The following is a 27,649-nucleotide window of genomic DNA, read 5'->3' as shown; positions in this document are numbered from 1 at the left end:
CCGCACCAACGATTATTTAAGCCTCCCACACAATAAACACAGGAGCAAAAACAAGATACAAACAACAAGTTTAGTAACAACATCCAGCATTTAATAGCATTTGGTCTTGGAGGCCTGGGTCAGAACCTGCCACAGAATGTCAAGTCCATCTCAATAAAATTACGTCAAATCATTTTATTAAAAACAACGAATTGTAACTTTGGTAACAAGAAAAAAAACTGATGCTAGCCTGACCCAAATAGAAAAATACAAAGTAAAAAATATGAAAAATTGGGAAAAAAGCAATTTTGATTGATAAATATAAAAATGTTTGCAAAAAACTTTTAACAAACCAATTTCCAACCCAATTTTTTTTCATCCGACAGCTATATCCATGAGCTTAATTAACCTATTAAAAATGTTGAAATGGTTAATGTGACTTTTACCCTGTTTACCAGAGTTGCAACTCGTTTATTAGTCAGTAGAGTCTGACTTATCAGTCGTTATATCTTTTGCTTTACATCCTCTAAAATAAAGAAGCGCCAAAAAATTCAGTTTACAGCACCCGATACCTTGTGGTTCTTTTGAGAATCCTGTGGTTGGCTATGAGAGAGGAGCTGGGGCAGGTGAGGTCGCATAATCGACCACAGGGAACCCGAAACACCACAGGAAACCCGTAGATAATCCATGTGACAAAGCTAAGACTATTAAACAGAATGATATGGAACAAGAAAGACAATGCATAGGGAACAAAGGACTCGAAAAGCTATCTCAACATGGAGATTTAAAATGAGATCTACCGATCCATCATATGGGAAAGTAATAGAGTAATAGAGTTAATGGACATAGTGGACCGTTGGGCTAAATGCACGGAGACAGTTACTGGAAGTTTGTGGCGAGCCATATGCTCATCATAATATTAATATACAGGCGATAGTATCTCTTTTTAAAGTTTGAAGTACACACGAACAGAAAGGCAAAGAGTGTCATAGTAAAAGCAACTTACAAGCAACATTGTGTTGTATTAATAAAGAGTTTATATCAAAAATCGTATTTGGATGGATATAAATATACAAACTGTCAGAAATCAACGTATTTAATTTTTAGAATCATAAGTTAAATTAACGACAATCGCGGTCCTAAGCCCTAGAACCATGATTTGATTAGAGCAATATTGGTGCTTCTACAAAAGAGAAGCGAAATCTTGGGACACTTGAAACCCTGTTACGTCACCGGCCACGGCTCAAAAGAGCGGAAAAACCTGGGTCGAGTCATTAAACGAGGCTGGGTATGAAAAAATTCTCTCCAGTCGTGGTTTCTATGACGGCAACAGGGATTCAAGCACCTGTATTCAATTTATAAATGCTTATTCAAAGCCATTGCATCCAGGGCGCGAAAAAATGGCGCCATTTTTGGCACATGCAGAGCCTCACGGTGTAACGCTGTGAAGGCCAGCGGCGTGCTGCATGAATTGCTTCTACAACAAAGCAGTGAAAGCATAAAATTTGCGAGCTGTGAGCTCTGCCGCCACAGAGCGCCCCTGCTAGCGGAAATAGTCTGCTATTACTTGCCCAAGAGGTCATTTAGGCAAAAGATCCTTCTTTTTGTGAAAATATTTGGAATTCGCCTCTGTAATGAAGCTCTGGGAAAGAGCAAATAAGCATCAACTCAACTGTAAAAGCCTGTGTAACCAGGCCTGTGAACGTTTAAAATACAACGTGAACCAGGACATTACAAGAGACCTACACAACGCGAGATCTAATGCCTATACTATATTACACGGTGACTCAAATTGGGTTAAAGAGTGGTAAACAGTGTAGGATAATCTTGAGGTTTGCAAGGAGGGTTAAGAATATGAATGAATAAAATAATACTGTCAGTTGTAAAAATCGTTTAACTGATTATGGCGTGCTTTAGCCCAATTTAAGTCAAATTACAAACAAACGCGTGTGACTACCGGGTCTAAGTGCACAGGTTGGATTACCAGTGTCCGGTATCCAACGACAAGTGTCCGGTGGCCTAGATGGAAGATGGCCCTGTCCGCTTGAACATCACCCCAACGGGAGATGAGGTGCTGGCTCCGGACTCAATCTCCTCCTCCTCGGAGGTGTTGGGGCTGCTGAAAGATACAAATAGAATCACAGTTAGTGAACACGCCCATACAAGAGGGGTACCCTGTGTAGGGTCTCCTCGGAGGTGTTGGGGCTGCTGCAACATAGAAATATAATGACGCTTATTGAACAAGCCCAGACAAGAGGGGTACCCTGTGTAGGATCTCCTCGAAGGTTTTGGGGTTGCTTAGACATTCAAATAGAATCACGCTTATTGAACAAGCCCAAACAAGAGGGGTACCCTGTATCCTACCGAATAGCTTAGCCACTAAATTCAGTTATTTAATTATTTAAGTTTATTATTGGGAATTTAGCTTTTAATTTTCTAACATATAACTCACTTTTCCAAATGATATGAGAAAGATCTTGTAATGCAAAGTCGGTGAATGAATGAGCCGATAATTTACAAATCAACATTTTTTTTTTGTTTTTATTGCCAACCAATGTCAAGACCATAGAAGCTAAGAAAAGTAATTCCTGCACCGACCAAGGGTATTAGTCCAAGTACTTCCAGACAACAGAGCACAAATGCGACCATCTAAGAATGCTTCCGAAAACGTTTCTATTCCGAAGTTCTATCAACAAGCACGGCACAAAGCGCAAACGTGAGAATAAATCCTTACTGGAACTGACCGGCCTCCTGTCCGTAAATAAAGGACTCTTCAAGCTGAGTCTTCATGCTCATGAGTATGTCATACACGCGACGGTCCCGTGTCTGAGGAACAGAAACAAAATCTTATTACCCTGACAGGGCGAAACACAAGAAACACGTTAGGAGATTTACTACTCAGACAAACTAATAAGTAATGGGTCTCTCACCGTAATGACCAGCTCCTCCTCGTCATCGGAACCGGCGCGAAGTCTCTTCAGCCTCCCCTTACCAGGCCCACGCTTGCGTTTTCCACCTGTCGTGGTGCTCGCTTCGCCGAGGAGTAACTTCTCGTCCGACTTCCGGTCCCGGCCCGGACAGGCACACACACGAATCTCCACGACCTGTCTGCCAAGCGTTTGGCCACTAAGAGCGACAAAAGGAAATTGTCATGGGTGAGCCCCCAGGGAAAGAGTTGGTCTTGTTTTGTCTGGCGCGCGGGAGCCGGAACTTGCAGAGGTTGCTCGATGTCTTCGAGACCTTTTTAACTGATACGCTCGCCTGCGTTTCTTGGAAAAATCCTTATCTCGTTCGCATGCAAAGTAGGCGGTAATTGAGGCAATTGAGCCTAAGGTTAAAAGAAATTATGGGGGATATCATAAAAATATGAATATACTCGTTTTAGCGCCAAGCTTCCAAAATGCACCTGCTTTGAATTAGCACCCCTTTCCTCCAAAAAATACTTTTATTATCATTGATTTAGCGTGAATTTCGTTTAAATACAGTAATTCAAATCAAGACATATACATATTTTTTATAGCGCTCAAGTTAGAATTTACTGCCCCTCCTCGAATTAGCGCGCCCTTCGCTACTCAAGAAAAAATAAGCGCTAAGTCGAGCACTATAAGGGTATTCTCACAGCACGAAATGTAAATACCATGTTACACAAGGGATTTTATTTTTCTGAAGGAATCCAAAGAGATACCCATGGGAAAGTAAAAGTTAGACGAGCAGGGTCACGAGGTCGTGGGATAAGCCCTCAACACATGGCGAACTCCACTCGGAAATCAAGTGGTGCCTATACGGAGGCCGGATGCAAACGTTTCTTTTCGCATGAGTATTAAAAGAAGTTAATATTCGCACAAGGAAGATGCGATCTAAATACCTTCTACACGTGTGATTCCAATCATGGGTCATAGGTCGGTTTGAGGACGTGATTTTAAAAATTAGGGTCAGGCAAATAAAGCGTAAAAAGACCCGAAAAAGTTTCCACTAAAGCAAGGTAGATCGACTGCTACCAATAAGCTACGGGTGTATGTGTAACGCCTGGGCGCCTATTCTAGCTTTTCCCACTGGGTTTGACTTACTCTTTCTCCAGTGTGAAGATGATCTCGACTGGTCTCCGACTTGGTCCCGAAGGACAACTCGAGAAGCACATGAAAGCGAACATCTCCGTCACGAATTCTGTGCCGACTGATAACAACATAAATGTTAGAATCACAAGATAGACATCTCAAGTGAGAAGAAGCTACAAGCAGGCTACACGCCCGACAGTTGCTTGTTTTTGCTGCTTTTTGTGGGATGGAGGAGTGGCGAGTCAAACGTACCCTGGGGCCCGGTGTATGGGATAAGTATGGAGTGGCGACCAGACTCCGGGCAGACGTTATAGCGTGCGGAGGGGTTGTTACTCCTCATGAAATGACTAATCTTCTCTTGTCCTGAAATAGAAGGATACGTTAGTGAGTCTATTATCTCGTGTACCCGAATTTTGGTGTTACATGTAACACAGTCATGGCAAAACGGAGAATAATCACATACAAAGTATGGTATTAAATCGGCACATCATATGCTCGACGATTGAATCGGTGTCGAGCTTTTGCCGTGCACACGACTGGTGCAGCCGCGCTTCGTGTCGCGCCGAAATTAGTTCTGCCGTGCCGAACCTAATTGATTCAAACACGAGCTATTCATGTGCCGAATCCAAACAATTACATCTGGCACGGCTAGAGCGCGACTTAAGAATCGGGCCTAAAACTCAAGAAAGAACAGATAAAACCGTGATCCTTGAAGACTATTTACAGCAGCGTTGAGCCCCGTAAAATAGTCAAAGAAAAGAGTCCTCAGAGTACGTACCATCCTGTGACGTCTCCATGTGGTTAGGACACCTCTTGACGATATCGTGCAAGTTGGTGGACCCCTTGAAGACTGCCACGCCCCTCAGGTAGGACCCCGGGGGCGGCTTAACGGTTGTCTTGAACTTGATGGGGCAGAAGCTTGCCAGGTTCACGTACAGTTTTTTGCACTTCTCCGAGTACGTCCAAGTAGCTGACTTTGAGGCTGACTCGGTAGGGGGACCGAAGGAGACGCAGAATCCTAGCTCGCCCGGGTACTCCGCTGTGCTGGGGATGGTAGGGAGGTGGGCCGAGTACTGCTGCACTATCGGGGACATGGAGCCCTCTCGGAAGCCTGGGCTTCGCTGTGGGTCAGGGACATGAGAACGCGGCTTTAGAAATACACCAGATGGTACAGCCAAGCACATGAGAACGCGGCTTTAGAAAGACACCAGATTGTACAACAAGCCAAGCACATGAGAACGCGGCTTTAGAAAGACACCAGATGGTACAAGCCAAGCACATGAGAACGCGGCTATAGAAAGATCTAACTCACGTTAGGTATTTGAGAACGCGGCTTTAGAAAGAAAAATATCGGGAAGGAACTAACGCAAGACTCACGAGAACGTGGCTTTAGAAAGACACCAGATGATACAACAAGCCAAGCACATGAGAACGCGGCTTTATAAAGAATCAGATGAGACCACACGCCATGAATATGAAAACGTCAAGAACTTGAGAACGCGGTTAAGAAAGATATTGGATGACACCTTACACTAGGCTTCAAATTTGTGGCGAAATACGCAGCTGGAAACTCAGCAAAACCCCAAATAGGGGTTTGTGATTAATTCTACAGAAAGCGTTTGCAAAAAATGTAATAAAACTGCAACGGTCGCCGCGTTTGAAGTTTGTATAATTGGGGCCAAAGCAAACAATCATTTGTGGACTGGTACGATTTAAATAACCAAGATTTTACTTGGGGCGAGACATCAAATCTGCCTTAGCATGAGCAAGTTGAAATGGCGTTGGAGAAATTACATCCACAGGGAACCCGGCACATTATAAAAATAATTATTTCCTGTTTCAGCGATCTACATAGTTTCTATACGCAGCTTGTAAATTATAAAAAAATAACTGCTCACTGTCAAACTCACATCCATGCAAATGACAATTCTAACATTGGTTTTGTTATCATTCTAGCAAATGCAGGATATTATAGACCAACAAAATATAATCCACTAAACTTAGCCTTCGATGTATTCTTCTAGCCTCGTTCGAGTTTATTTACAGCATTGTTTTACGAAAGCATCTTTTAATCTTGGAACTGCCATTAACCGTTTGACATTCGCCGTTTTAACTGACAACGGTTTTTTTGAAAAATATATATAGCCTACGACAACGTTAGGAGATAAACTTACCAGTTTGTAAATCATTTGTGTTCTGTACAACTGGTGCGGAATTAGGTAGCACGAAAGCGCCTCGTTAGCGGGATGTTCTCAAGTGAGGTTCGTAAAGGATTATCTTAGAAATCCGATCATCGTGGAAAACACAGGGCGAAAGTTTAAATCGAAAGTGCGCGTAAGGATGAAAGACAACACGCACGCGTCTCTGGATTATATGAGCGGTACATTTCGGACTTTCCTTTACCATTCTTTTAGTTTGAGAGGTTTTCTCGCTATGTTGTCACGCGCTTGCATAACGCAACTGTAACGCTACGCCACTAACGTGATCATGTATGCTGGATGTCAAAGCGTGACTGAGTACTTGCGTGAAGTGATTGTAACGCTGCTCTTTTCTCGTGATAATGTCATTCGGCAACAAAATGTCAAAGCGTGACTTTGTACTAGCGCGATGCGACTATAAGGCTACTTTACTTACGCGATTATTGGAGATCGGCAACAGAATGTGAAAGCGTGACTAGGTCCTAGCGTGACGCCACTGTAATGCTACTCTACTCACGTGATTATAGTGTGGTGGTAGGTCCGGTTGCGGGGATACGGTGTGGTGCGGGTCGGAGCTAGGTACCGGGGTGTATACGGGAGGGATGTTGCCCGGGTATGCCGGCTGTTGGCTCGTAGACTGCGGCAGCTCGTGGTTTTCGTACTGAAAATACATCAGCAAACGTAAAGACGAGATTGATAGACTGTGCTTGCCGTAAAGTCACTAAAGTCGCAGCCCGACGCTGAACTGGTGTCTCTGTACTAGACAGCCCCCACTAACGCATTAGACTGGAAAACTGCAACACTGATTCTACTGTTGCCGGGTACAGAGAGCAGCACTCAAACACGGCCGCAAGCAAAAGCAAAATAGCAAGCAAAATAATAAACGATAAAGCTTTAAATTCAATAATTTGATACGAAAGCTAGCAAAGGGGCCAAGTTACCGAGTTACGGTACGGATGAAAGGTGAAGACATTTCGGTAACGAGTCGTGCAGGTTTGTAGAACTTCTTTCTTGAGTTACAGATGTAGGGAATGGAGGAATCTGAGTTATGTTGCAGTTACTTAGTGGTTCTAGCGACAACTATACTTCCTCGTTGACTTGGAACTAAACGAAGTGCTTCTGGATCAACGTTTTAGTATCTAAATTAAAAGACACCCTCTATGAGCCGTGGATGATTTGCATTAGAAAAGACTTAAGTTAGCCTTAGACAATGAATAGCACAAAAATTCAACTCCGGCCGTTCATTATTCGGACAGTTACCGTCTCATTCTTCAAATAGTTGAGAACTATTGTTTAATTGCAAGTGTCTGTTCATTCAACTTCCTTGTAAGCCGACAACCTCGGGAAACGAGAAATATTCTAAACTCTATTTTTTGGGCACTCAAAATTCAGGAGAACAAAAAAAAAAATTAAAACTCAAACTTTTTAAGGTGTTCACTGACTTTGACAAGAAGAGGAAAATTTAAAGAGGGATAGTAAGGTATCAGTGAGCAGAGCAGCAGTTATGGCAGCACTGTGGATTGTACGCGTTTTTTTTTTTATTATTTTCAGGTTGTTTAGATATCATTTCCATCGTCAAACATACCGCAGGCGCAAACAAGCATATAAAAATTTGAACGACTCATACTCTCTGTAAACCAGTACTGAAAACTTCAAATATATATGTGAGTTGAGAGTCATATTGGTACACAAATGAATGGTACGCCTCTAATGCGTACCATGGTGTACTTCTGTATTTTTGGCAATTCCACCTGGCTAAGGAAGTGTACGTTGTATATATTTGAACATAAAAGCTGCCGTCAAAGTCAGCACACTAAGCCACGGTACAAAGTCGAGATTTAAATCTATTTTTACCCGTTCCTCTCGCGAGTGTCCCCGAAATCTCAACTTCAACAAAACAATGCCTTTTGAGTGTCATATTTTGAAAGAGGATAGTTGTTTTGAAAGTTCTCTTGAAAATAAACAGCTCTATTTTAACATGAAACAATAACAATAGAAAACTTCATTTGCCTATTCTCCTATGAAAGGAATACTAGGCCTTCAGTTTGTCTAGAACGTGGCCTGTGTCCTGTTTGTTATAATGCTGCACATTGAGTTTTTGTAGTGGCAAATGTGTTCCTCTATCAATGGACGCCCCCGCATATGTCATGTGGCGTGCGCAGCGCCGAAAATGAACGACTTTTCCCATCACGGACTAGCTTGGACGGAAATACATGCTCTACAATTTCGATAAAATGCGTTCCTGCAACGTGAAAACACAATTTATATTTGCTGGGGCCTTTAAACTTGGTGACGTTACCTTTAAATCGCCTAATTAGATTATAAAATACTAGTCAGACGACTTTCTAAAAGCGGAAATCGCATGCAATTTCGCGGCTTTTGTAAGAAAATTGATACTTTTCATGATGATCACGGGGTGAAAAAACCTAAATTTTGGTTGTATGCTCTCGGCGTTAAAAACCTACCTGAAAAAAAACCGTGATGCTTTTATAGAGACCTAAGAAAGACAAAGGATCAAGTCGAATAAAAGAAACTTTCCCCGTCGAGGTTGAACGATTGAATGAATACATTATGTCGACGAATTGCATCAGAAATTTTCGACTACGTTAACAGCGAAAATCCAGCGGCATTCAAAATTAATTCCACACACTTTAAGTACATACTTTTTACATTGTACAAACTGTTTTCAAAACGTTTGTGCGAAGGATTGTGCGCTTAACGGGAAGTTAAGCGACATAAAACATACCTGGTACTGAGGAAACATCTCTGGTTGGAAATTATCCCCTGCAACATTAAGAAAATCGTCAATTAGTTCCTTTTCAGAAAATTCATCCAGACTAGATGTGTCCATCTTGGGGGGAGAGAATGCGCTTTAATCGCGGACTTTCCATCGCCGTAACTCCATCCTCAACTTGCTACGTAGGCACTTTACGACAGACGGTAAAATAAACTTGGGAAAAATGCCAATATTGGTCGCAAATGCGACCCAAGAGTGAAGCAAGTTACCTTGCAGTAGGTAATCGGCCTTGCTGAGTACAAGCCGCATCTTGGTTAACGCAGGAGCTTTCCGATTCGAACAGGAAACGAGGGCACTGATCGATTCCTCGCACCCAAACAAAGGACTACAACACTCGGGGCTAGGAAATGATATTTGACCACAGCGGGGACATCATCGTATAGGGTCACGAGGTCAACGAGTGCACAACTTTATATCCCAACGAGGAATTTTTGGCGTGACTAATTAGAACGTATTTAAACAATTTGTTTGTTTTTATTTTTTTGTAGAGCAGTGTTTGTACTTAAACGCTCAAGGTGTGAAGGAAATGGGGTATTTCTAGTAGCTTTTATATGATCTTTGCATGTCTTGGGGATAGAGTCGACCGATGCTTGATAATAGGAATGCATTTGAAAGCCGTTATTCAAGGTGTCTTTTGCGGCTCTAACGTTCCCCTAAGGAGGATCGGACACTGTGTCGTATCACAGGACCTTTTTTTATAAGAACGCTAAATTCTAAAAAAGGGGGAAGTTCCAGATTATGGGAAATCGTTAAACAAGTCATTCGACTCACCTCCTCCGCCGCTGAAGAAACTGTTGAAAGAAAAAGGAAAATAAGACAAAAGAAAAATTCAGATTACACAAGGCAACACATAGAGAAACTTTTCTATGCAATGGTTATAGCCTAAAAATGGCGAGATAACAACTGTGCAGGAATTACGGAGCCCGGGAAGGGACATTTGAAAAACCTACTGCAATTTTATTTCGTGCGGTATACTTTTCGCGTCGTGAGGACTAGTTTTCAATTTTGCGTGTCTTTTTTTTTTCGTGCGTTTAATTTTTTTTCGTGAGTTTTAATTTTTTTTCGTGAGTTTTATTTTTTTTCGTGAGTTTTAATTATTTTTCGTGAGTTTTATTTTTTTCGTGATTTTGTTCTTACTAAAATAAATGTTGTTACTACATGGAAACGCAGCGTTTGTTTCTTAAAATTCTTGTGTGGAACGAAGCATATTAGGGAGCAGATTAAAACACTTGCAATTTGGATGAAGGAGTTGACGGTCACCGTCTGATACCCCACACCCTCTCTGATTTTGAACACCTTACTTTTTTTTCTAAAAGTGCTGGGTAAAATCTGAGAGCATTAGATAAAATGATGGGAATTGTTTGATGTGGTTCTCGTCGAATTTAGTTTCATAACTAAGAGCTATTCAAAATATTCAAAATTTGTATTTGAATTTTTAATATATTTTTTTCTAATTCTAGGTGGTAGGCTGCTGTCAACCCCCACCCCCCAACCCTCCCTGAATTGGGTCTAGCCTGAGGGTACCTCTTTTTACCTGCGCTCATAAAGAGTTCAGACGGCGAACGTGAAACTTTCTAATTACGATTCAATCCAGAACAATACCTTGTAGGTTCACTACGCTTGCTGATTTTTAATATTCATGCAAATAAAAATAAAGTGTTAACACTCTCACAAGAAATCCGACTAAATTTGGAAGTATGCTATGATTTTATTTACCTCACAAACATACAAAATAATGCTGCATATCTTTCAGAAAACAAAACATTGAAGAACGCTACGTACCAGGAAAAGCGTTTTTTTGATACAGTGTTCTTACCTTAACGTGGCCCGCGGATAATTATTTCAAAGCTGCATTTCTGAAATAATTACCCACGGGCCACCTTAAATTCAACTGGTTAGTATTTTTCATAAATGATATACTGAAACATAGTTCAGGCAATAAGAATGCCCTCGTTTATCGACAATCAAAGACCCACTATGGCGATCTCAACACAACAACTTTGACCGTGAGTCAAAAACATATGTATCCTTCCAACTGTAACATGGTTATACTTCCATAACTGTAACGTTGTCACGATTACGATGTTCTTTGAGGTAACCAAATGAATTTGTCACTGCTTCATCGACAAAGGCATCCCCGCAACATCTTTCATTAATGTCAAATTGGCTTTCGAGAATCCCGTACATATGGTTTTCTGTTTATCACTAGACCTCTTTCTTTTAGAATACTGGCGCGTAGTCAGTTTCTCGGAAATGAGCCACCAATCATGTACGACGAATGCAACATCTAAATGAGAAACATAAAAATCTAACATTCCCTCACGCAGGTTCTATCTTTTCACAACCGCTCACAAACTCACGAAAAAAAATGAAACTCACGAAAAAAATAAAACTCACGAAAAATAATTAAAACTCACAAAAAAAACTCACGAAAAAAAATAAAACTCACGAAAAAAAATTAAAACTCACGAAAAAAAATAATAAACTCACGAAAAAAAAAAGACACGCAAAATTGAAAACTAGTCCTCACGACGCGAAAAGTATACCACACGAAATAAAATTGCAGTAGGTTTTTTAAATGTCACTTCCCGGGTTCCGTAAGGAATTGTTTTTTTTCTTTTCTTTGTTCTTTTACTTATAGTATGTCTGTTTTGTACAAGTCACTTTACTAAAAGTACAGTAAAACTTCACCGACAATACCGCTACTGCTCGAATAAGCATCGGGGCGATTTTTATTTTTCACATGTCCCAGAAGAGGCGCTTATTCGGGGAATGCGCTTATGCATATAAATTTTTTCCTCTGAATCGAGGCGTTTCTTCGTGAAAGCGTAAATACATTTTAGAACATGCTTGCGCGGGACCGAAAATTCTCGTCTTGTGTCTATAAGCAACATGAGAAACTTGATAAGAACAAAAGTGATGGACTAAAACGGCACAGGCACACCGTACATATACGCTCTCTGCACCAAGAGAGGTTTATATTGTTTTGCGACGTTTTTTTTAATTCGGCGGGCAAACCATCTATAACAAACTCATTTCCGGAAAGAAAATTAGACAGTTTGACCCCAAGACGAAGGGCCCTTGTATTCTTCAGACCACCCAAGAAAATGGGAGATACATGTAAAAAGATACATGCTAGCAACAAATTCGAGATAAATGGAAGAATGTGATACAGTAATCAAACAACAAATCAGAGATTACTTTAGAAAGATAAAGAGTTTATCTCAAGAGACTTGGAGGCGACGAATTGAACTGTACAAAAATAAACAATATTTGGGTGATAAGAGAAAAATGTACACCTGCACAAAATATATATACAAACTTCGGTGATAAGCCAAGAATTACGGAGGTCTGTAAACAAGCTACCTTAAAGGACCCCCGATGGAAGGGATTTCTTTGCAGTATGCCTGGTTTTATAACCCTATACTATTCTGAGTACATTAACAGAAACTCGATCAACGCTTCCATCACATCAGAAATCAAAAGCGCCAGCGCAAAGAAAATAATGGGGGGATAGTGCCAGCTTTGATTGATCTTTTGACCTTGTAGTTATTGTTTCGAGCTTTAAATTGACAATTGTGCGCGTTAATAAGGGGAGCACTTTCAAAACACTACCCAGAACACGTCATGTATTGCTCTTTGAAGGGAATATCTTGGCTAGAGCAGCGAGGATGGAGTGAGGGAAAGGAGTTTCGGGGTCGAGGAAGGGCTGACGAGGTACAGGGTGGCCCCTGGAGATAGGTTTATAAGCACCGGAGGAGAGCTCGCGTGTCATCACCTAAACAAGTACTTGAACGTTGATCCCAAGATGCGACCGAAAAATCGCAAAAGGCGTCTAGAGGCATTAATCCCAGTCACAACAACCAATGCCAAAGTGTTTTTGTACGATTTTTCATGTTCGGCATCGCTTTTGTTCGGCGTCACAGAAGAACGAATGATCTTTGAGATATCATCGAGAGACTAAGCAAGTAAAAAAAAACATTTGCGGTCGATGTGCTGTCATTCAAATCCAAGAACATGATTGCTAAATTTGCTGAGTAATCAGTTTTAAACCGCATTGTCCAAACCGTACAAACAAACAAGCCCCTAACTGTATTCTTACAGCGCTAGGAACGCCTTTCCAAAAAGCAACTGTGGACTACTTTTCAAACCTTGTTTCCCTCGTTTTTGGTAAGAGCAAGAAGGCAACTTAGGCAAGACGAGATATCTATTCATCTGTAAAATGGACATGCTACGTCGATAATATAGCCGTAAAAATGTTATCAGAATACGCAAAAATACCTGCACTCGATGAACATTTCCGATCGCACATCCTGCATTTCGTGGTCGTAAGGTAACCCCTTACTTTGCGGTGTTCTCATTGTGTGCTTTGCGAAACTGTATGAGCTTATTTACAGAGTGTGTAGAGTTGAAAGAGCCACTCATTTGACCGTAAGACTTGCCAAGTATTGTTCAGAGGGAGCACAATAGATGAAAACTCGACCACAGGACTGTTTACACTTGACCTATCAAAGCGCAAGGTCGATCTGCGTGAGACAAACAAATTGTTGCAAACCGAAACCACGTGCTTGCTTGCAAACTCCCGAACAAAACTAAAACGGTTGATATAGTTGAAGTAACTCTAAGGCTACGCTTTAAGTATGGTTAACAATAAGCACTATTCTTGAGCTTTTGGTCGTTTGGATACACGGACTCTACTGACTACCATCAATCAGCGATTTGATAACTAAGTCTTCAATGCAGAAATATTACCAGCCCTAAGCATAGTATAATGCGTCCTAATTTTATTATCTAGAGTGGAAGACTGTTAATATCTAGCTACCTCTTGTAGAGTTAACAAACAAACAAGAATAGGGCGAGAAATGGCAACGGGGCCACACGAAAACGATGCCAGAGACAAATGTAGAATTAGAATCTGTAAATTCTTGTTAACAATTCATGTTATGTACTGTTTAATGAAAGTGCTATTGACTTTTATCAGGCATAACAACGATTATAAGCCGATGCATCTTTTCAATATCTCGCGATAAAGCTGCGAGATTTGTTTGAAGGCGCCGTTTATTCACAAATCACGTGTTTCTTTGCAATCACAGTAAAATCATTGAACAGAAAGCCAAACTGTCGCTACAAAACAAAAACTTCAACATGTTTTTAACGTACGTACGTGTGCCAAACTTTTGCGATCAAATTTTTGTCAAACATATCCAAATGTTTCCTTAGTCTTTTAAACAATCAATGAAGGCAAAGCTTTAAGAATTTAGTCCGTTTTCACACAAATCAAACAAATGCTTGAATTATCTGCGACAACTGGCGGCCTAGTCATGCATTGTAAATCGCCAGAATTTTAACTTTTTTTGTATGTTGCGACGTCACTGTGCGATATTAAAACATAGAATTGTTTCTTTAATTAATAAATTAGATTCTACTATATAACGTTACTGAGGTCGCGGTATTACTTCCGGTGTGAGAACTTAAGTATGGCGGGAATTTATTGATACTGTTACTATACTGAGTCAAAACTGAAACGATTCATCAGACTTCCTGTGATGAAAGGCAGTTTCTATAGAAACAATAGAAATATACGGGATACAGAGAGCCTACTTATTGCTCGCATTACCGCTGGCTGAACTAATCCCTAATTGTTACGAATTGGTAGAATCCTTTCTTTAGTCTTAGCACTTAGGACGACTTTTGTCTTTGAGGCTATCTTTTCGCGTACAACCACTCAACAACACTTACTAAAAAGCAGATAATACCAGTGTTCCCTGCTAGCCAGCCCAGCGAAATACAGATAAAAGAGGCCTCTGCTAGCAGGGAAATATCCGTGGAGCTGTAGAGAAAAATTCTCGAGGATCCAACGTACTTTGCGGGCGCTATCTGGGAGCATGTAGAGAAAGGCCTTAGGGTACATAGTTAACAATTTATGTCTCGGGAACATACACTCAACACTTAACCAAAAGCAGGGGCACAGCCAGGATTTTTAACAGGAGGGGGCCCAAAAAGGCCCATATTAGACATTTTCTCCTGTATTAAAGTAATTTTTAATACATTTACTGTATTTTTGGCTGCTGGTAGAGGGGGCCCTGACGCCCTGGCTAAGCTGCTGAAATATTAGCTGTAGAATAGCTAGTCTTAGAGAAAAGGCTTCGGATACTAACCCTTGAAACTAACCTAAAAGCCGACAGGGGGGACTCCCTTAGAAACGGGGGTGATAGTCGGCAAAATTAATTTTAGCCCTAATGCAGAGCACTTTGGGTGTGGTCAACAGCAATTCTTATCCCTGAGAGATACATAAGGGGACAATGAAGCAAATTATTGAACCTAAGAGATACTGTAGCAATAAAAAAAACCACACACACATTTGCACTATTCCTGAATTTTAACTGCCATCCAGCACATCTCTTTTCTGGTGACTTTTAATAGAGCTGTCATCTAGTCATCAAGTCTTTTACTAAGCTATTGCATCTCAATTTATGGGCATGGGGCCATTTGACAATTATGCCTAGTGCATTCAAAATTTGAAAAAATTGAAAATTCAATGTGAACACATACATGTCGGCAGTCCCTTAGTCTATGTTACCACCTTCTGCATGACTAATCAATATACTTTATTGAATTATTCTAGAACAATACCATCACCATCAAAATGTGATATTTATTTCTGTTCTCCTGTTAAAAAAAAAAAAAAAAAACAGACAAATTTGCTTTTGGAAAAATTGCATGTAGGGGCCTGACTCAGTTGATGCTCTTGATGTGTGTCTTAGCACTCCTGAAGCCTATTTGTTTAAAAACAACTTTCATAACTAGAAAACTGTTGAATGAAAACACTCCATCAAGTCCTCATTCAGCTCCACAATGGCCACATTACTTGAAAGTCAACAAAATATTGAACAGATGAGTATGCAGCAGAAGATAAAACTATCATCACATGGAACAACCTTGTCAAATATACGGAAATGATACAGAGAAAAGAGAAGGACCAGATTCATATCAGGAACTCTGGAATTCCATATACATAACTCTTCCGCACAGTGTTTAGCTGAAGCTGGCACATGAAATGCTAATCTTTTACTGCCCACAATAAAATCTAAGGATTTGACTAAATCAGGGCAGTGTAAGGAGATGGAATCGCAACTGAATAATTTGATACCTTGTTTGTATAGTTTGGATAAAAATGTGCATGTATAATGATTATTTTTCCATGACCAGGTCACAAAACTGTACTGTAATCTTAAAGTGAAAAGTGCTCTAACTAGATCTCCTAGTCAATAAATTTTTAGAAATCTCATGTTTTTAATGGTTTCTTGTCACCTACTATTTCTTGATTGCAGCCAGCATTCCTAACTAAAAGAGATTTTTTTTCTCTCAACATCTAGTTGTTTCAAAGTGTCTATCTTCTTTATTGATGGTGCATTACAGAGGGACAACCTTTTACAGTCAGTATCTCAGTATCTCAATACAGATCTATGGGGAGGGTCTAGGGGGTTTAAGCCCCTCCTTTGTGCTGCCAGAAAGCCATATGTAACAAAAAATTGCCCCCTCCCCCTTTGTCAATGAGCAAAACCCCCCTTTTAGGGAAAAGCTAGATCTGCTCCTGTATCTGTGTGTATACAGTGGGAGAACCCCTGAATGTTTCAAATATGAATGCACTGCTTGCTATAGTCCTGCCATTGAATGAAAAGGAACTTGCTTGCCTCTTGTATAATAAATAATTTTACAAAAGACCATTGTGTGACCACATTATTAGTGATATAAATGTTTACTGCAAGAGAAGTACCTACATTTTCATGGAATAAAAAATCTGATAAAACAGAAAGAATAATCTTTATCGATGGGTGTGAATGGGTGCATGTAAAGGAAACAAACTAGCATGCTTCAATCTGACAATTACCAAAAGTAATGGGAGGTACAGTATCCAAAACACACGTGTTCACCCCCAAATCAGGATTAAGATGAAGTTAATTACAATAGTAACTGAAATTTTAGTATTCAAAAGACCTTATAGAAGCGTTAATACCACTTTAGTCATGGGGATTGGGTGAGAACAGTCTAATATCGGTTGATTAAGTTACAATTTCCGCAGAGAACATTAATAGCACGGGATAATACAGCCTGACCAGATATATAAGTTCTTATGGAATTACCAAATAATATCAAACAGATCCTAGATAATATCAGCACACAATCCAAAACCCAGGGAGTTAAGAATTTTAGCTAAGAAATTCCACGGTATTTGCTCACTTATTGATTTCAAATCTCACCTTAATTCAATTTCCTTTGCTAATCTTCTATATGAGCAGAAATAAATAGTCTTTTCTCAATAAAGGCAAGTTTTTGATGATTGTGTAGATTAGTAGTAAGACTCTCTAAATCCAGCACAGTTTCACACAGCACGGAACTGAGTGATGTTAAGCTAAAGGATCATCAAACTTTTCCATGCTGTTTATATTCCGCACAAGCCACTCATCCATCGGAATTTGCACTCGAGATCACGAGCGCGCGTGTGTTTTGTTTTTCGTACAAAGGATAATTTACGAACCCTGCGAAAACAAGTTCACGTCGAACACCCGGGCTTTTCTAAACAACGATTGTTTATCCCCCTAAACATAATAAGCCTTTTCGTAATCGTTGAGCCATGAGGGTTGCAGTTAAAAGCCCGCTATAGTTTCATCTTTCTTTATGAAAACATCGCAAGGACGAAAATTCTCCCGCAAAAAGACCGGGAGCGCAAAAGCACTAAACATCACTAATACATTCATCAAACTTTTAAAAGTGAAATATATGTTACGCTGGTTGATCAAACGATTAAAAATCGAGATAGAAACCAGTTTACTCAATGTACACTGACCAGCTTCGGCTAGTACCCCGGACGTCCTCCAATAGACTGTTAAACTGTTTGTTGTCCCTTATTCCGATGGTTGCTTCTAAATTTCCTTCCTCGGTCGTCGCCATCACTGCTCCACGTCGGCTAATTCGACTGCAGCTTGTCATGGAGATAAGAACAATGCGACTGGACGGCAGTCACGCTTCTGAAATCAAACCAAAATAAATACTTATTTATTCATCTAACTATTCCTGATCACTCGATTTCTTTAACTCAATCATGCGTGTACAAATCAGACCTGTGTGTCTGAAATTTGATCGTAAATTTCCTTCTCTCGGTCACAAATCTTAACGCCGACGTTTATGAACTGAGGTTTAGGAAGTTTACGGTAAATACCTTTGGTTAGGTAAGCGCTAGAGGTTTTATTTCATCGACGGAAGCTAAAACAACGCAAATATCCGTTTGGCGGTTCTCGCTATAGCCACGAGTTCAGACTTTAGAATACATAAACATTCAAAGTATAAACAACCTAAAATACGACGAAAGATGGATTAAATAAATTATCTCGCTAGCGACGAACTTTGCTCAATAATAGAATTAGAGAACCATGAATAAGAAGCTCATTCAAACGTTAGAAATAAGCAGCTATTGTCATTGACGTTTCATTCAACCGATCGGTGTGTTTAGCAGAGACATTTTCCAGTTGTGTGCCGAATGCAAGGTCGTGCAATTACAAACGTGCAAAAGAACAAAAAGAGACACATAAGTTACACAGAGTTGAATAAATAATGGGACATGCTCTAGGTATAAATTGAGTGCATTACAAGTAGAAGTGACAAAAATTGAGTTAAAGTACAATCAAACGTAACGCGACGTTTTCTTGTGTGGGTGATTGTGCTTTCAATTTTCTCTCTTTAAACCACGTTCAAAATCCCCAAAATCTGACTCTAATTATTAAACATATTGCCCCCCATTAAAAAATGTTTCCTATCCCGCAGGAAATAGGCGTAAACTCACCGATTCGCGCGCCGCAAAAGGTCTTTATCGGAAGTTTTTCGGCCACGAGGGCTCCATCAGAAATGGATGACCTCTGTTGATTTTTGACTGATGAAAGCCAATCAAAACAATTGGAAATCAAATCTAGCCAATAGAAATCAAGAATTTGTCACGTGGTATACGGAAGCCAATCAGCGGCTATAGGAATGTGTGGTAGGGGATTCCCCAAAATAACTTTCTCGTCATAAAATTCACTATAGAGAGGGGTGGTGTAAAGTTCTAGCATGCCTAAAATAACCTTCTCATACACGTGAAGTTATGCTTTCACTAAATCTAACCACCGAAGTAAACTTGGCCTGTAAAGGAAAAAAAAAACAAAGTTGGAAGAACAGAAATATGCATATGTTCATACTTTCACTTTTATTTTTGTAGAGTTTTGCCAAAAAGCACATTCTAAGTTCTTTGGTTTCTTTCTTGGAATTTTCACTTAAAGAATGTTTGCACTTTGAACATATAAGCTATTTTGGGAGGTGACGCCTTGCTTCGGCAACTCAATCACACTCAGAGAAGCTCGCATCGGTTACGGTGTGTGGTCGCACTTTGTCAATTTGACGTTTGAATTAGGGCAACCTTATATGTACCCTAATCTCTTAATACTTTACAACAACAGCAAAGTTAAGCGATGCACCATTTTGATAAGCCGGAATATTATTTGTTTGTTTTGCCCGGCGTTATCACTAGCCCCGTGTTTTCGATACAAACTTCTTTGAAATGAACAAACAATGATAATCGCATGAGAAAAATCCACCGTGAGAGTTTGCGATGGCTGAACACGCGGTTTATTGCTCGGTATAAGAATCTAAGCATATTATGGATTAAACAAAATACGCACTGGCGTTGTCTCATTTACGAATCCGCTGGGTTCGGGGTGCAGATTTATATTTGTCTTCCGTGATTCGTTGGATTTTGCTACGACCTACCGAGCCAAAGGCCCTTGATTTGAGAAATTCAGTATCGATATATATCCTTTTAAGCAAAGTAATTCTTCTAGAGAATAGGTCGAAATAGGCATGTGGGGTGATAAAATGATAAATTGGAACAGAGCCAGGCGTTTAGAACTTACACACGATTTATCACGACTGTGGATTTAACTGCAATAGTGGGTGGAGCCCAAGCCAGCTTGATTGACACCTAAACAATCCACTGATTCATTTGGCCACAAAACAAGTGACTGAATAGCATCAGCAGAGAGAATACCGAGTACAGTATTTCTTAGTGGTCTAGGTCAGGTAGCTTTGATGTATCGTTTTCCTTCTTTTATTTCTCTTAGTTTGACGTTTTGATTGTTGATCCAGTTTTAACTACATGGGACTCCGTATGTCGTCCAGAACTTCTTGTTTGCAAGTGCTCGCGCATTCCGCGCTGGTCGCAAATTTCAAGCAATTCCTGCGAAATGTCGCAGTATTTTGCTGATGCTCGCCACGAATCTCTCCTGTACGATGAGGCGGAACGAAAATACAAGGACATAAACAGCCTGAGCTCCTCTCTTCTTCGGTATATTGCTCGTACCCGAAATCTGCGTGTTCTGCGTTCTCTTCTGTCCCTTCTCCTTTGTTGAACAGCCCGTTAAAGTAGATAACAAGCCAAAATACCTTTCTCGTTCATTTTTTGCCGCCATGTTTCTCATAAATGGCGCGTAAACAGATAAAGTAGGAGCGACTGATACGACATATGGAAACCAGTAGTTGTATGAGTCGCATTGAGTTGTGGCTGCGCAGTCGGTGGGCAAATTCATACGACAAATACGACAGAAGCAGCCATATGGGAACCAGGCTTAATGAGTTACCGCGAACTTGTTATGATCCGTGATTTTAGGGAGCAGTAGGGGGGCTTTATGGGGATTTAGCTCCTGCCTCGCCTAGGGCGGATTCTACAGGTACAAAGTTTTTTTTTATTACTCGGGCTAACGAGGTGCAATAAAAACAGGACTAGCTTCGTAAAAACACGGGCAGTAAGCGAACTGAGAACAAAGGATGGTAGATAAAGGTGCTGCAAAAGTATCCGAAAATTGTATCTTGCTGCTTAGCCTCCTCGTACAACCACTGAGAGTTTGTGTTTAGTATGACGCGCGTCACGATCAGAGGCCGAGCGTATGTTTTCAATACTATGATAACTATTAAACAGGTTCTTGCATGCATGCTTTAGAGTTTCTTCTCCTACGAAAAATCTTGATTGAGTTGCGTGTGGTGTTTCGTGTGCACGAGGCATTGTTATTTTTGCCTCTGTCCATCAAAGCCACACCCAGGTGATCTCATGTGCTCCAACCATCACCCCGCTGGCTTTATTCGTCCAATCACGGGATCGCTGTGTTGCCTAACTAAACTGAAGACACGTCAAACTGTCAACTCTCTCAGACAACATCCGATTACGCGCGCGCACGGACGGAACTGGTGGTAAGATTTTTGCCGGCAATGACAAGTTATGCTGACAAGTTTTCGCGAGGGGCGCGTGCCGCCAATTAAAACACCACTCTGAGGTCAGTATATCGCACCCAAACAAAACTCATAGGACGTTCAATGGCTCTCTGGGAGATTCCGAAAGATAGCCCCAACAAGTCACGGAGTGATATGAAGGAATGAATGAGACATTCTTGTGGGGCTCCGCTGTGGTTAATGGGTTCGCGGGAACACACCAGCTGACCGAGTTCTCAAGGGTCCACTTCCGCTTTGGGATTACTCCGAATTCTTAGCGTTCCTTAGTCATCCCGAATGGGACTAGATCAGTATTGCGGAAACAACATCTCAATGAATGGCTATAATATTTCAGTTATAGATACTTTACTTGTTAATCAATTGCATTGAACTTTGGGATTTGTGGATAAAGCTGGCTGAAAATATAGCCATCTAATTACATCCCTCCCCCTACTCCTTTAACTCGCTTTCCCCATACGGGAACCATATTCTTAAAGAAGGGTTTTTCTTTTAAATATTTTTATTCTCGTTTGGTGCCCTTGTGGTAGGGATTATGGTATGAATGGTTAGGATAGTGTCAGCTATAGGCGACAAATTAATTACTTTCAACGCAATAAATGCGTGTGAAATACGTGATTTAATCTTTAAGGTGAATTCCTCATTTGTTTGTGCAATAAATTGTAGTAAGCGAAATATAAATTGTACCGCAGTAGGGAGAAATATGCAGACGTAAGACGATTCACTACGCATGTTTTTGAAATTCGGTAGTCCCTAAGGGAAAATCACGGGGCATTTTTTTTACCGGTTCTACCGGGAACACATTTTGGGGCGGGTGTTTCAGAAAGAGTTGTGGAAAGCATAGGTTGACACTGATGTTGTTAGCTCAAGTCGTGATAAACAATTCTAATTTAAGCCACACTTGTGGCTGAACTTCAGACAAGCTGACGAAAGGGTACTGGCGACACTTGCCATTAAGTCGCTATAGGCAGCCAAAAGTAAATCTCAGAACAATAGAATAGGGCTCAACAGAATCATGCAATGGTAGCCTCTAAGTTTCGGGTTGGCCATGAGGGAATTCCGTCTGCAGCCCAACTGGAATCAGATGCTAAAAGCAATCATAAGATCGGAATCCGTAGCCTAACAAGCAATCAGTCAATGAAGTCAAACGCGTGCTATTGAGAGCCTCTTAGAAGTTATCCAAATAAATAACCGAAAAGCACTCCTTTCGATCAACACAGCTTTACGCATACCTAAATCCATCTATCCTTAATCCCAAAGACATTTCTCCTCTCACATCCCCTTATGGTTTATCCTAACGATCAAGAGACATAAAGACACTATAGATATGGCATAGATATCTAGCGTAGGGTTGCGATGTGCGCTATTCAGCGACAAGCGCGTGCCAAGGTTTGTTCTATAAATTTTGAGTTTGCGTATCGCGAAGCAGAATCCACAGGGTGGTATTCCGCGCTCCCCAAAAGAATTCGCTTCATATAACCTTGTTTAACCTCCCTAAAGCTTCTACAGATAGAATAGCAAGCGACGCTCTCGGCGGAATGCACTCGGCTGCTGAAAAACTGAGATTTGTTCTCTTGTATCATTGAGTTCCGATATTGAAGCACGATACAGCAATGAATAACAAATGCGGGAATCAAAAGTCAGTTCCCTTTTGTGACTTTGTTGAACTGTATTTGATCTATAATTTGATTATGAGATTCAAACAAAACAGTGTCATTTTTGGATATTCACATCACAAATTTGAACTAATTTCGCAAAATTATAATTGGAATTTTATAAGGCGTAATCAAACAAAGGGTAGTATATACAGATCATAGGTATTTATTTATGGGACCCGCGTAATATTAAGGAGATCGCTACCGGATACATACCCCAAAAGCCAAGCGCTAAGCGCAGTGGGAAGCGGATATTTACTGTAAATTGTACGACCTGCTTGCGGTCGATCTCCAGACAAGCACACGCAGTTATCTTATCAGCGACAAATATACGCTGATCTGTCTATAAGCGCGCGGGGGAAATGCGATTCTTCCACTGCCTAGATGTAAACTCGTATAGTGAACAACACAGAAGTAGCAATAACGCGCGCTATTTTGTGTTAAAAATGAGTGATCTTGTCTTACCCTTAAATCTCTGGCTTGGTGGAGTCGCGATTGGAACTGGAAGTCGGAAGCCTGTTCTGGCTAACTCGTCGTTCTTTGTCATATGTGCGCCGGCGTAACTGATACCTTCCTTATATATTGCCCCCTTTAATGCGCGCGCTATTGCGCAAGCGTAACTATGTATACATAACTACTCAGCACTTGATATAACGACGTGAAAATAGAGGTGAAAATATGGAAAAACACGGGGAAGTTCCTTAGTCCTAAGTCTCCTCAAGTAGATCATGCGTATTATCCGATTTTGTTTTCAAAGCCAACAAGAATTTGGATTCTTTTTGGAGAGAGATTTGAGTTTTTGTGTCTCAACAGTTTGGGGTGTGGTTGTTGTCACGCGCTGCGCACAGAGGTCTGAGTTAAAATCTGAGTCATCAAGCTTAGATCTATGATTGTCTGTAGGTTTGGTATAGAATCGGGCGTTATGCTTTCCTTAGAGAAATTACTTAGTATTCCCAGATCAAATTGTGCAGATATAGTGACTATCGATTTCAGAATGATTCCAATGCGTCACACTATGGCATCACACAATCACCGCGGGACTATCACTGTGTGGAGATAGAGGAAATAAAATCCCACCATAAAAATAGTTCTTCCAATATACTTATAAATAACTTTTGCTCAATCTGTTCTGATTTTTTTTACCATTCTTCATAAGCAAAGGAACATACACCAAGACAGAGTGAATACTTTTGTTATCATTACCTATACTGAGGATTAAAAATAAAAATCGAATAAGAAAATAGAGAAGAATCTGAATAAGCCCAGAGGTTTATCAATTTATATGAAGGTAAACTGGTAAATTGGCAAATTGGCATATTGATCGCGCAAATTGGCATATTGATCGCGTTGTGCTATCGAGTGCCTTGAGGCGGTTCCGATTATTTGATCACAGGAATGTTGATTATCCTACATCAGTATTTTCCCATTTCCTGCTATTTGAAGTCTTTATTACATGACCGTATGATGACTGGAAACTCGTGCGAAAAGCAATCTTGTGCTTGCATCATGCACACGGGTAGGCTGAGATATCCCGAACAAGAGTACACCCCGGAGCCTGTGTCGTAAGAGCGATTCAACTGGCTTTCGTTGTTAATCAAGCAACTAACATACGAGTCTAATACGGGTGCGACTTTCTTTCACGATTCCAGAACGCGACCGATACGCCGAAGTGTTTTGGAGACTATTACCGCACAACTTTTAACATGGCCTCGAGAATGCGACCGATACGCAACGAAACCGCGCTTAGAGACGCGACTTTTAACACGCGCGCAACCTTTTACCGCGTCTTCATAGACACAACCGATGCACCAACGCAACTTGGAGACGCGACCATCAGTCCGCAATTATGTCAACGCAATAAACTCAAATGGCCAATAAGCATATAAATTTTTACCGCGGTAAACAAATGCGACTGTTATGCACACGCCATCTAACACCGCAGTTCGAGACCCGTACGTTGTGGGAGCAACTTTTACCGCGACTCAAGGACGCAACCTATAAGCGTTCGCAATACACCGCATCTCGAAGACGCGCATAACGAACTATAGTATACAGGATGTTGTAATACTGTCATGTTGTATTGGGTTTGAAGTTCTTTTTATTATTGGCTTGAAAAGGACAAAATGATTGAAAATTAGGAAAAGGTTTCCTCTGTTCTGCTTTTCGTGCAAAATATTTTGAATGGTATAATCATCAAAACGAATTGGGCGCTAGATAAACAGAAATAACGTTTTTGTTGACTCGACGCGCTCTTCTTTGCGTCACTGTATTTTTCTAGAACTTATGATGAAGAGAAAGTAAGTTTTGAGTCGATCAACGATTTAACAAATGTTGTACACAACATGCAATGCCTCCATTTTACAACGGAACGATACCCAAAGAAACAAAAAAAAAAAAACATTCTTCATTTTTAGATTTGGCGCAAAGTCCAGAATGAAATGAGGTTTGTCCTCAGTGCGTCGAATCTATTGTTACGTTAGCCTGGCGAAGGCTTTTTGGAATCGACGTTTTGCAGGTGTCGTGAAAAAAAATACATACGGGCGAGGAAAGTTGTCCGACTCCACAGAAGTCTTTATTCTTACAACTCCTTTTTACCGCCATATTTCTGTCTCTTTACGAATAAGAAATTACCGCACAAACCGCAACTGCTGCTCATATTTTGAATGATGTAGTGCAAAAAAGTTTAATACTAGGGAGCTGCTAGACAAAGAATGGCAGGAGAGATAAAAAATCATTTTTTTTCAATAAAGGGAGCCTCCCCTGTGTTACAGTTTGCTATCTCTATCGAATGTTATAAACTCTATAATCAGGAGAAAGGATTCGATTAAAAATGCTGATAGAGACTTTGATCTAGTTTGTGAACAAGGTCCACATGTAGCTATAACACATGTACCCCAGCATCTTACCAAATAATGACGATTTCTTGGCTTGGGATAAGATAGGTCGCTTTATCTGTGTACTTCAGAGCTTTCTTATCTTGATTGAGAGTGAAACGACGCGCAAAGTCCTATCGACTGTGTCAGTACAACCTGTTTAAGTAGTTTCTTAAAGAACAGGCCGTATCATGTAGGAGCCTGCATATAGTGTACCCACAGAAGCATTTCCGATTGAAGCGCGCGCCGTTAACATAAAGGGGACTCAGTGAGCACGGCAACGAAAACATCGTTTCCTGTGCGTATGGCGCTGTGGCGTTAGTCTGATTACGGCTCAGATCACAGCGGACGCTGTCAGTCTGCAGATAGCTCTACAAAGGCTCTGTCCATCTTCAGCTTGTTGGATGAAGGAACCTCACAAAACGCGACGCTTAACATAAAAAACTGGTGCTGTTTCATTATTTCTACTAGCGCGGGTATTTTTTTTTATTGCAAAAAAAGTATTTTCTCATACTTAATAAATATAACTTGCAGTTCTATTCATGCATTTTATGTGTGCGTTTGTTCAGATAATTGTGCGTAATGACTGCGTAAGGGTGTGGTTGTCAAATGCTCGAGGCGATAAAGAATAATAATCACATCAAACGAGCATCCTCGAGGGTTCATGTAAAAAACGGAATACCACCCTCGAAATACTCGTAGACTCTCGAGGATGGAGGAGAATAAAGATAATGATACAAGGTGGAAGGCAGATGGGATGATATCGCCACCTGCATGGCTACTGTGGCGACTACCGGGAATTCCACCCCGAGGGGGGAGGGGTGATATAGAGATCTGGTTAACACTCAATGAGGCTATTGTACGAACGAATAGCGTGTACCGGTCCGTGTTTTAAAACACGCGTTTGGCTGTCAATTGGTACTTGTATGTGCGTCATGCAAGCTTAACGATGTTAGGTGTTAGATGATGCTTGCATGCGCTGTTTGTTGTATGCTTGATACACAAATTGTGAAGAATTAGTAAACAAACAAACAAAAAACAAGAAAAAAACTGTTCTAAAACAGCAACACGGTTTTTTATGTACTTGGTATAATTCGATAATAGTGATAGATGGATTCGAGGGTCATTGTATTTTCCCAATAAAGGTTATAGCCGTGATTATATAGCTTGTACTCGGATCTACTTGATAATAACATATCCTTCCCGTATCCTGCCCGTGTCTTTCAAACCTCTTTAGAACTATTCCCAGTTTATTTTTTAAACGTCTTTTAATCGGATAATTAAGGTAACATGGACGTCCTCACGTACTTAACAGCTACTTGCCACATGGCGATGAAGCGCGCTCAAACTCATCGCAGTCTTTCTTTTATTATGTAAACACGTTTTTATGACCAACAAATTACCCTTACAGACAGTCATCACTGTTTACCGACAAGAACTTCCGTTAAACGTGCGGTCAAGTACGGGCGCGCATCGATAGAGAATCTATAACCATGAAAAAAATACCGCGATAACAGACTACTTACACGGCCTAAGTACAGACATCACGACGAGCGGAAGTTAAGGCATATTGTGTTCGTAAGCGATCGGATACGAGGTCCTTGCATAGAAATATACGGACCGGGGAGTAGCCAATCAGAGCGCCAGATCCGAACGAATTCCGGACAGGATAATTTGCAGATATGTTTTAAACAGCTCACAATTCGTTAGTTACCGGAAGCAAACAATCCTGGAGATCCGGTAATTTTTAAGACAAGACTAATAAAATCTAGGAAACTTCTTC

At 40.7% G+C, this 27,649-nt stretch overlaps 1 protein-coding gene and 1 long non-coding RNA gene across 9 annotated transcripts; one reads left to right on the top strand and one right to left on the bottom strand.

The window, feature by feature from the left end:
* Nucleotides 1-69: 69 nt before the first annotated feature.
* On the bottom strand, nt 70-26,001 carry LOC5514421 (tumor protein 63). 8 transcript variants are annotated; one of them, XM_032383979.2, is made up of 11 exons: nt 25,900-26,001; nt 17,878-18,058; nt 9,801-9,820; nt 8,979-9,016; nt 6,750-6,893; nt 4,813-5,155; nt 4,287-4,397; nt 4,047-4,152; nt 2,910-3,105; nt 2,714-2,805; nt 70-2,098 (listed from the first exon to the last, which is right to left on the bottom strand). In XM_032383979.2, the coding sequence occupies exons 2-11, from the start codon at nt 18,018-18,020 to the stop codon at nt 1,999-2,001; spliced, it is 1,293 nt and encodes a 430-aa protein (XP_032239870.1). In that variant the 5' UTR covers nt 18,021-18,058; nt 25,900-26,001; the 3' UTR covers nt 70-1,998. The 8 variants fall into 8 exon arrangements, with proteins under 8 accessions (XP_032239870.1, XP_032239871.1, XP_032239873.1 ...); XM_032383980.2 differs by lacking the exon at nt 25,900-26,001 and adding an exon at nt 23,459-23,544; XM_032383982.2 differs by lacking the exon at nt 25,900-26,001 and adding an exon at nt 18,871-18,981.
* On the top strand, nt 6,810-11,317 carry LOC116619308. The gene is made up of 2 exons (XR_004296638.2): nt 6,810-7,225; nt 10,490-11,317. It is a non-coding gene; the product is annotated as an uncharacterized LOC116619308 (long non-coding RNA).
* Nucleotides 26,002-27,649: the final 1,648 nt, after the last annotated feature.

The sequence above is a fragment of the Nematostella vectensis genome, chromosome 1 (assembly GCF_932526225.1).
Source record: "Nematostella vectensis chromosome 1, jaNemVect1.1, whole genome shotgun sequence".
In the NCBI taxonomy this organism is placed as follows: Eukaryota; Metazoa; Cnidaria; class Anthozoa; order Actiniaria; family Edwardsiidae; genus Nematostella; species Nematostella vectensis.
This window is presented reverse-complemented; position numbering and strand designations above follow the sequence as displayed.